This window comes from Rhinoraja longicauda, chromosome 41, assembly GCF_053455715.1.
Source record: "Rhinoraja longicauda isolate Sanriku21f chromosome 41, sRhiLon1.1, whole genome shotgun sequence".
NCBI classification, from domain to species: Eukaryota; Metazoa; Chordata; class Chondrichthyes; order Rajiformes; family Arhynchobatidae; genus Rhinoraja; species Rhinoraja longicauda.
The window spans coordinates 15,544,152-15,555,017 of NC_135993.1; the positions used below are offsets into that span (position 1 = coordinate 15,544,152).

The 10,866-nt window shown below is 51.7% G+C and overlaps 1 protein-coding gene across 6 annotated transcripts in view; it reads left to right on the top strand.

The window, feature by feature from the left end:
• The first annotated feature begins 797 nt into the window (after positions 1-797).
• Positions 798-10,866, top strand: part of LOC144611667 (uncharacterized) — a 56,197-nt gene continuing 46,128 nt past the window's right edge. The window contains exons 1-3 of one of the 6 annotated variants that reach the window (XM_078430872.1): positions 798-6,004; positions 6,960-7,091; positions 8,144-9,124. In XM_078430872.1, coding sequence (XP_078286998.1) covers positions 5,690-6,004; positions 6,960-7,091; positions 8,144-8,431 — 735 coding nt within the window. In that variant the 5' untranslated portion in view covers positions 798-5,689 and the 3' untranslated portion in view covers positions 8,432-9,124. Of the gene's footprint in view, positions 9,125-10,866 lie in introns of those variants that run through there. The other 5 variants (XR_013549567.1, XR_013549568.1, XR_013549566.1 and 2 more) reach the window with 5 other exon arrangements.

Genomic DNA, 10,866 nt, shown 5'->3' on the forward strand with positions numbered 1-10,866 from the left:
CCGATATCGCCCCACCCCCCCCCCCCCCGGACCTTTCACCCCCCCCCCCCGGACCTTTCACCCCCCCCCCCCGGACCTTTCACCCCCCCCCCCCCGGACCTTTCACCCCCCCCCCCCCGGACCTTTCACCCCCCCCCCCCCGGACCTTTCACCCCCCCCCCCCGGACCTTTCACCCCCCCCCCCCCGGACCTTTCACCCCCCCCCCCCGGACCTTTCACCCCCCCCCCCCGGACCTTTCACCCCCCCCCCCCGGACCTTTCACCCCCCCCCCCCGGACCTTTCACCCCCCCCCCCCGGACCTTTCACCCCCCCCCGGACCTTTCACCCCCCCCCCCCCGGACCTTTCACTGATGCGCTCCCCTCCCCCCCCCCCCCCCCCCGGACCTTTCACTGATGCGCTCCCCGCTATCGCCCCCCCCCCCCCGGACCTTTCACTGATGCGCTCCCCCCCCCACCCCCTCCCCCCCCGGACCTTTCACTGATGCGCTCCCCCCCCCACCCCCCCCCCCCCCGGACCTTTCACTGATGCGCTCCCCCCCCCCCCCCCCAGTTGGTGCTGGGGGCAAGAGAGAGTAGGGGGAAGGGATGTGCTGGGGAAATGGGGGGTTGGGGAGAGTAAGAGTGTGTCTGGGGGAGAGAGAATGTGGGGGTCTGAGAATGGGGACTGGGGAGGGGGACAACAGGGGTCGTCCGGAGGGGGCTTGGTGGTGGGGGAAAGAGGGGTACTGGGAAAATGGGAGGTCGTGGGGAAAGGGGGGGTGTGGGGAGAGTAAGATTGGGGTTGGGGGAGGAGCGAATGGGGGGTGTGGGAATGGGCCACACCCACTTTCTCTCTGTAGATGCTGCCTGTCCCGCTGAATTACTCCAGCTTTTTGTGTCTATCGGGTTTAAACCAGCATTTACAATTCCTTCCTACACATGTTACATATATATTTTTTACTGGTGCTAGTAAGAATGTTATTGTTCTATCTCGGGACATATGGGGATAAAACACTCTTGCCTCTTACTGTACATTCTGTTTGCCTTGTTACAGTGAATCTGGTGGCGATTGTGATCTTGTCCCGGGGAAAGTGCGCCCTCTCCACCTGCACCACTCGTTACCTGGTGGCCATGGCAGCGGCCGATCTACTGGCTGTCGTCACCGCGGTCATACTGAGACGGATCAGCTTGTACTTCCCCGGATCCTTTCTGGATATCTATCCCCTCTGCAGCGTTATCTTTTTCCTCATGTGTGTTTCCAAAGATTGCTCCGTCTGGTTTACCGTCATGTTCACCTTTGACCGCTTTGTCCTCATATGTTGCCAGAAGCTGAAACCAAAATATTGCAGCGGGAAAACTGCGGCAGTGGTTCTGGCAACAACCGGCCTTCTGCTGTGTCTGAAAAACGTTCCCTCCTGCTTTATCTCTGAACCTCGAGAGATAATTAACCATGTGTCTTGGTATTGTGAGACTAAATCAGGCTATTATTCGACACAAGGCTGGGTGATATTTAGTAGGTTTGATAAAATTGTGACCCCATTGTTACCCATTGCTTTTATTTTATTTTTCAACATCCTTACAGTCCGGCACATCTTAATGGCCAGTCGGGTCCGTAAGGGGCTGAGAGGTCAGAGCAAAGGAGAGAAGCGCAGTGACCCAGAGATGGAGAGCAGGAGGAGGTCTGTCGTTTTACTCTTCACCATATCAGGCAGTTTTATCATTTTGTGGTCAACAGATGTCCGTAATTACTTCTATTACAACATTGCAGGAACAAATCGGAATGAGTACAATGAGATTGAGTATATCTTTGGCCAACTCGGATATATGCTGCAGAACTTAAGTTTATGCACAAACACATTTATTTACGGCGTGACTCAATCGAAATTTAGACAGGAGTTTGTGAACGTGGTGAAATATCCAATAACCTCTCTACTTCAAATCATTAACAAATGAAAGCCGTAAATACAGACAAGTAGCAAAGAGGCGAGGCGGGGAAAGGTGATAACCGTATTTACTTTAGGGTATCCCATGATTTGGAAACATTATCGATAACGCCAATCACAGTGAGCGAAATACGGTAACATTCGTGAATGGCATTTGGAATCCACTCTATTGACCAACCTTTATTCCCTGCATCATCAATAAAGCAACCTTCCTCCGACTTTGTACTCCTTGGTTAACTCATCCCCTTCCTCACGGCCCACTGCCACCCCAGGTACCTTCCCCTGCATCAACACGAGATGTAATACCTGTGTTCACACCTGCTCCCTAGCCTCCACTAACAGACCCCAGCCACCGATCCATGGGAGACAGGGGTTCACATGCACCTTATCCAGTACATTCAGTGCCCCCGATGTGACTTCCTTAACATCGGCGACACCAAGCGGAGTCTGGGTGAACATTTCACTGAACACTTGCACTCGGTCTGCCATGGGCTGCGGGATCTCTCGGTTGCTAACGATGTTAACTCCCATCCCCATTCCCATGCACTTTTGTCCCGGGCCTCCCCCGTTCCCATAGTGAGGTCACACGCACTCTGGAGGTGCGGCACCTCATATTGCACTTGGGTAGCTTACACTGTAGGACACTGAATTATCCAATTTTGAGTAATACCCACTAACCCCTCTCTCTTGGCTTTATATTTCACCTCCCCTCTCGTTATCTGACACACTTTTATCTCCTTTTCATCTCCAGTGTGTGTGTGTGTGTGTGGTCATGTTGCGGCCAGGTGTGTGTGTGTGTGGGTGTGTGTGGTCAGGTGTGTGTCTGGTCAGGTGTGTGGTTAGGTGCGTGTGTGGGCAGGTGTGTGTGTGGTCAGGTGTGTGTGGTCAGGCGTGTGTGTGTGGTCAAGTGTATATGTGTGTTTGGTCAGGTGTGTGTGTGGTCAAGTGTGTGTGGTCAGGGGTGTGAGTGTGTTTGGTCAGGTTTGTCTTTGTGTTTGGTCAGGTGTGTGTGTGGTCAGGTGAGTTTGTGTGTGTGTGGTCAAGTTTGTGTGTGTGTGGTCAGGGGTGTGTGTGTTTGGTCAGGTTTGTCTGTGTGTTTGGTCAGGTGTGTGGTCAGGTGAGTTTGTGTGTGTGTGGTCAGGTGTGTGTGTGATCAGTGTGTGTATTTGGTCACAGTGCATGTGTTGTGGTCAGATTTGTGTGTGTGTGTGGTCAGGTGTGTGTGTGTGTGTGCTCAGGTATGTGTGTGTGTTCAGGTGTGTGTGTGTTCAGGTGTATGTGTGTGTGCATGTGTGTGTGCGTGCGTGTGCATGTGTAAATAACTAATCATTGGTGATGAGCTGAATTATTGAGGAGTGAGGAAATTGGGCATGTCTCCAGTGGCTCTTACAGACTTCTAAAGATGCACCATAGAAACATAATGTGGGTGGTCAGGTGTGTGTGTGTGTGGGTGGTCAGGTGTGTGTGTGCTCAGGTGTGTGTGTGTGGGTGGTCAGGTGTCTCTTCTCTCCCCCGGACCTCCCTCACCAATATCGCATTGGCTTTATATTTCACCTCCCCTCTCGTTATCTGACACGCTTTTATCTCCTATTCATCTCGTGTGTGTTGCGGCCAGGTGTGTGTGTGTGTGTGTGTGTGTGGGCGTGTGTGGTCATGTATGTGTGTGGTCAGGTGTGTGTGTGGTCAGGTGTGTGTGTGTGGGCCGGTGTGTGTGTGGTCAGGTGTGTGTGTGGGCAGGTGTGTGTGTGTGGGCGTGTGTGGTCATGTATGTGTGGTCAGGTGTGTGTGTGGTCAGGTGTGTGTGTGGTTCCGGTGTGTGTGTGGTCAGGTGTGTGTGTGGTCAAGTGTGTGTGTGTGGTCAGGTGTGTGTGGTCAAGAGTGTGTGTGTGGTCTGGAGTCTGTGTTTGGTCAGGTGTGTGTGTGTTTGGTCAGGTGTGTGTGTGGTCAGGAGTCTGTGTGGTCAGGTGTGTCTGTTTGGTCAGGTGTGTGTGTGGTCAGGTTAGTTTGTGTGTGTGTGTGGTCAGGTGTGTGTGTGGTCAGGTTAGTTTGTGTGTGTGTGTGGTCAGGTGTGTGTGTGGTCAGGTGTGTGTGTGTGATCAGTGTGTGTATTTGGTCACAGTTCGTGTGTTGTGGTCAGATGTTTGTGTCTGTGTGGTCAGGCGTGTGTGTGTGTGTGCTCAGGCATGTGTGTATGTGTTCAGGTGTGTGTGCGTGTGCATGTGTAAATAACTAATCTTTGGTGATGAGCTGAATTATTGAGGAGTGAGGAAATTGGGCACGTCTCCAGTGGCTCTTACAGACTTCTAAAGATGCACCATAGAAATATACTGTGTGTGGCCAGGTGTTTGTGTGTGTGTGGTCAGGTGTGTGTGTGTGTGTGTGGTCAGATGTGTGTGTGGTCATGTGTATGTGTGTGTGGTCAGGTGTGTGTGTGTGGTCAGGTGTGTGTGTTCAGGTGTGTGTGTGGCCAGGTGTGTGTGTTGGTGGTCAGGTGTGTGGTCAGGTGTGTGTGTATGGTCAGGCGTGTGTGTGGTCAGGTGTGTGTGTGTATGTGGGTGGTCAGGTGGGTATGTGTGTGCGTGATCATGTGTGTAAAGGAGAAAGGGGATTTAAGGGTTCAGGTGTATGTGACCAAATGCTACATGAAGATGAACTAAATTAGATTGCATACCTCAGATGCCTGCAAGTCTACCCTTGCGTAGATGCCGGCTTGAGATTACAAAAGTGGTGTTGTAAAACTACAAGGGATAGGGACCGGATACTAGGAAGAGCAGAGTAGACTGAGCCTCTTTACAACCACCATAAAGTTGAGCACCAGGAAGATGTGTTTATGTTAGTAGACTGAACTAATAACCTCGGACATGGTCAGTGGTAGTGGGTGATGATTTATTGAACTCCTATCCTCTTGCAAGACCACCCGTGTGGGGTATCTGGTTCTGTGATCACTTGTAAAACCTATTTTATTTGGTGTATAAATATGCTGCTGAAACACCCTGTGAGTGAGTGGGGCCCTCGAGTGAGTGTAGTATGCAAGCACACTAGTTGTAGTTCTCCAACATCCACTGGCATAATAAAGACTCTAATGTGTTACCACTTTATGGTATTGTTCTCTGTCTAGTAGAATCGAACTTTAACAATTGGCGTAGTCGGCAGGATCTCGACGGAACCATCACCAAAGACTGAGTAAGTGGCTGTGGTCTGGCCGGGACCTTGAAGGGAGTAAGGTGCACTATTAGATCCGTTGAGTCTGAACTTCCGAGTAAAGTTCCCGGTAACACCGTGGTCCCTCGTCTGAGGTCGATCTGGTTCCCTCCAAGATTTATATAGAAGACAACTTACGGTAAGAGAGATTACTATATTAATTGGATTGTTGATTTTGTGTAAATTAAGTACAGCAGACTACGGGTTTGGTACGTTAAGGAGAATTGACCAGCAGGCTATGGGTCTGGGTGACACATGACCAGCAGACTATGGGTCTGGGTGACACATGACCAGCAGGCTACGGGTCTGGGTGACACATGACCAGCAGGCTACAGGTCTGGGTGACACATAACCAGCAGACTATGGGTCTGGGTAACACATGACCAGCAGACTATGGGTCTGGGTCACACATGACCAGCAGACTATGGGTCTGGTACGTTAAGGACAAGAGTTATTAAATTGGACATGACAGGCTACCTAACTGGCTTTGGGAAAGGCTCCACGAAGGCCAGGTTCTGTGACTATTGTGCATATATATATATATATATATATATTAGGAGGACTAATGATGGGGCAAGCCCTGGATACAAGTGATGGTGGTGCACCAGTGCAACATATGTGCTGTATAGATCCATGTAAACGGAGAGATTATAAACAATTGTCGGCATCATTGACAAAGAGGCTGGGAAACGAAGCCTGGCCCGTTGGGGGAATGTGGAATGTAGAAACAATTAAAGAGGCAAAGAGATTGATATGGGAAAGAGAAACGGTGAAGAAATGGAAAAAGAGAATTAAGGAATGGAAGGAAGAGGCACAAAAGATGTGGGATGAATCACGCCATAAGAGTTGGATCGCTAATACAAGTCGCAGAGGGACAGAGGTACGTTCAGATGGGGGTGAGCTGAAGGGATGGGAAGTGTTACAGGTACAATGTGATTGGCTAGATGAACAAAAGAAACAATTAGCTTGGGAAAAGGGGCCTTTTCATAGCGGGCCGGCCAACAAGCAATTGATTATGCAGAAACAGAAGTAATCGAGACCCCGGGGACTCCTTGTCTGGCATGGCGACCCTGTTTATAGAGGACGGGGATGAAGAACAATCCCAGGAGTGGTGGAGAATCCCGACATCACTGCTGTACTGCAGCCTGCATCTCTAATTCTGTTGTCCCAACTGAACCGAGACTCCTTGTAAACAGAACGGCCTTGCCAGACATGGGGGAAGTTAAGTTAATGCAGGGGGACGCATCTGCCGCACAGCGCCATCTATGGACACGAGAGGGCTGTGCCATTGACTCCCTGACAGGGCTCTGGCTCACCCCTCTCGGACAAGTTTGTGTACCTGATGTGTTTTTGCCTGTTCTCAACCTATACACTCCCTTACTCATGCAGGTAAGGAGGGAATGGTAAGGATGGCAAAGGAAACTTGGTGGCACCCCAAAATTCACCAAGAGGCCTTAAAACAGGCCTCAGAATGTGCAATTTGCAAAATAAATAATCCCGGCAAGGCGGTAAAATGCCCAAAAGGGGTTTCACCAATGCCAAGCCGACCCCTGGAGTGTATACAGGTTGATGTTATTGAGTCACCACGGGCACAGTGTTATAAATATTGTTTAGCAGTTATAGATTTGTTCAGTCGGTAGATTGAAGCCTTGCCAACTACTAATGCCACGGCTGAAACCACGGTAACGCTTTTGTTGAAAGAAATTGTACCTCGCTTTGGGTTTGCCACTGATATTAGTTCGGACAATGGGCCCCATTTTGTTGCTAAAATGAACAAGGAATTGTGCCGACATTTTAACATTAGTCAACAATTCCACTTTGTCCACCATCCGCAGGCTGGGGGAGTGGTTGAAAGAGCAAACGGGGCCCTCAAAACAAAGCTAGCCAAACTTGCAGAAGAGACTGGGCAAAGCTGGATCAAGGTTCTACCCCTGGCCCTCTTTGAAATGAGGGTCACCACACACAAGGTTACCAAATGGACCCCTGCTGAAGTAGTATACGGCCGTCCCCTACGCACCCCATGCTGAAGTAGTATACGGCCGTCCCCTACGCACCCCATGCTGAAGTAGTATACGGCCGTCCCCTACGCACCCCTGCTGAAGTAGTATACGGCCGTCCCCTACGCACCCCATGGGGGGGTAGTATACGGCCGTCCCCTACGCACCCCCTGCTGAAGTAGTATACGGCCGTCCCCTACGCACCCCCTGCTGAAGTAGTATACGGCCGTCCCCTACGCACCCCATGCTGAAGTAGTATACGGCCGTCCCCTACGCACCCCATGCTGAAGTAGTATACGGCCTTCCCCTACGCACCCCATGCTGAAGTAGTATACGGCCGTCCCCTACGCACCCCATGCTGAAGTAGTATACGGCCGTCCCCTACGCACCCCATGCTGAAGTAGTATACGGCCGTCCCCTACGCACCCCCTGCTGAAGTAGTATACGGCCGTCCCCTACGCACCCCATGCTGAAGTAGTATACGGCCGTCCCCTACGCACCCCCTGCTGAAGTAGTATACGGCCGTCCCCTACGCACCCCCTGCTGAAGTAGTATACGGCCGTCCCCTACGCACCCCATGCTGAAGTAGTATACGGCCGTCCCCTACGCACCCCATGCTGAAGTAGTATACGGCCGTCCCCTACGCACCCCATGCTGAAGTAGTATACGGCCGTCCCCTACGCACCCCATGCTGAAGTAGTATACGGCCGTCCCCTACGCACCCCCTGCTGAAGTAGTATACGGCCGTCCCCTACGCACCCCCTGCTGAAGTAGTATACGGCCGTTCCCTACGCACCCCCTGCTGAAGTAGTATACGGCCGTCCCCTACGCACCCCCTGCTGAAGTAGTATACGGCCGTCCCCTACGCACCCCATGCTGAAGTAGTATACGGCCGTCCCCTACGCACCCCATGGGGGGCGGACAAAAGCGTGGAGGTCAATTTTGATCTACATGCTCTCGGTGATGAACTGATCACATACACACAGCAACTAACCAATGCCTTGTCAGTGTTGCATTCACAGGTACAGGAAGCACAGAAACCATTGCTGACAGAGTGTGAAAACGAGTCCATACAGCCAGGGGATTGCGTGCTCATAAGAAACTGGGACTGGAAAAAACTCGGACCACGGTGGAAGGAGCCACACCAAGTTCTTCTGACCATCACCACTGCGGTCAAGGTTGAGGATCATCCACGATGGATACACCTGACTGAATGCAAATGCATTGGACAATTTAAAGATACAAATGGCACTGGTAATCCTTCTTGGTGTCCTGGGGCTGGTCTGGACCGGCTGGACCAGAGGAAATAATGTTTTTCTGTCCATGAGTTATGATTTTGCCCTCCACAGGCTCTCTGGGCCGCATGGCCGTTCAGCATTTTCGGAAACCTCTGGGGAACTGTCGTACACTATGGTTTGATTGTGCTGCTGATAGTTGCATTGTACATGGTTAAATGTATCTGATTATTCTGTGCCTCACGGAGAATATAAGTTATCATGTTATGATAAAAGGAGGGAATGTAAAGGAGAAAGGGGATTTAAGGGTTAAGGTGTATGTGACCAAATGCTACATGAAGATGAACTGTCACTAAATTAGATTGCATATCTCAGATGCCTGCAAGTCTATCTCTGCGTAGATGCCGGCTTGAGATTACAAAAGTGGTGTTGTAAAACGACAAGGGATAGGGACCGGATACTAGGAAGAGCAGAGTAGACTGAGCCTCTTTACAACCACCATAAAGTTGTGTTTATGTTAGTAGACTGAACTAATAACCTCGGACATGGTCAGTGGTAGTGGGTGATGATTTATTGAACTCCTATCCTCTTGCAAGACCACCTGTGTGGGGTATCTGGTTTTGTGATCACTTGTAAAACCTATTGTATTTGGTGTATAAATATGCTGCTGAAACACCCTGTGAGTGAGTGGGGCCCTCGAGTGAGTGGAGTATGCAAGCACACTAGTTGTAGTTCTCCAACATCCACTGGCATAATAAAGACTCTAATGTGTTACCACTTTATGTTATTGTTGTCTGTCTAGTAGTATCGAACTTTAACATGTGTGTGTCGTCAGGTGTGTGTGTGTGTGTGTGGTCAGGTGTGTGTGTGGTCAGGTGTGTGTGTGTGTGGATGGGCAGGTGTGTGTGTGGTGGGTCGTGTGTGTGTGTGTGGATGGTCAGATTTGTGTGTGTGTGTGTGTGTGCGTGTGTCTGGTGTGTGTGTGGTCAGGTGTGTGTGGTCAGGTGTGTGTGTGTTCAGGTGTGTGTGTGTGTGTGTAAATAACTAATCTTTGGTGATTAGCTAAATTATTGAGGAGCGTGGAAATTGGGCACGTCTCCTGTGACTCTTACAGACTTCTACAATACAATACAATACAATACAATATATCTTTATTGTCATTGTACCCAGGGATACAACGAGATTGGGAATGCGCCTCCCATACGATGCAATAATTTAAGTAATTTAGACAACAGCAACCCTACAGATGCACCATAGAAACATACTGTGGGTGCGTCACAGCTTGCTTTGGGAGCAGCTCTGCCCAAGATGGCAAGAATGTGCAGAGAGTTGTGGATGTGAGCCCTGTCCATCACACAGATCAGGCTCCCCACCACTGACTCCATCCACACCACGCTGCCTTGGAGAAGCTGCCAACATAATCAAAGACTTGTCCCATTCCTTCTCCCTGCACCTGTCTGACAGAAGACACAGAAGCTTGAAAACACTCACCACCAGACTCAGGAATAGCTTCTTCCCCTGTGTTGCCAGGCCTCTGAATGGACCTTCCATAAGCAAGGGTCCTGTCTGATTCACCTCTGCCCCATTGTGGACATTGGACTTTGTCTCTGGAACTGATGCGCTATAATGATGAAAACTACACACTCTGTATCTCCCACTTTTATCTATTTATTATACTTGAGTTTTAACTCATTATATTTATAAAGAGTATTATCTGATCTGTTTAGATAGCATGTAACACAAAGCTTTTCACTGTACCTCAGCACACATGACAATAATAAAGGCAAACGCAGCAGTAGTGGGCGTCCCCACTCGCAGCAGCAGAGGCTGAAGCTACAGCAATGCAGCAACAGTGCAGCTCACCCTCACTGTGGACAAGGTGAGTGAGAGACCAGGCTGAAGGATGGGGCCACGAGGGGAGGGAGTGAGGGAGGGGGGGGCCACGAGGGGAGGGGGTGAGGGAGGGGGGGGAGGGGGTGAGGGAGGGGGGGAGGGGGTGGGGTGAGGGGAGGGGGGGGGGGCACGAGGGGAGGGAGGGGGGGGCACGAGGTGAGGGAGGGGGGGCCACGAGGGGAGGGAGGGGGGGGGCCACGAGGGGAGGGAGTGAGGGAGGGGGGGGCACGAGGGGAGGGGGGGGGAGTGAGTGAGGGAGGGGAGGGGGCCACGAGGGGAGGGAGGGGGGGGGCCATGAGGGGAGGTAGTGAGGGAGGGTGGCCATGAGGGGAGGGAGTGAGGGAGGGGGGGCACGAGGGGAGAGGGAGTGAGGGAGGGAGGGGGGCCATGAGGCCGGGCTCTGTCGGTGTTGACCGCTCGGTCCCCGTCAGTCCTCCAGAGGTTCCCCTTTCCCGCAGCACCTGCACGATGTTGAGGTCCGGGTCATCAAACATCTCCCGCAACTGCAGCCAGAGAGGAGTAAAGGGGAGTTACTGCACGAGTGGGGGGGGGGGGGGGGGGGGGGGGGGTGAGGTGGGGGGCAGTGGGAGGAAGAGGTGGGTGGGGGGAGAGAGAGA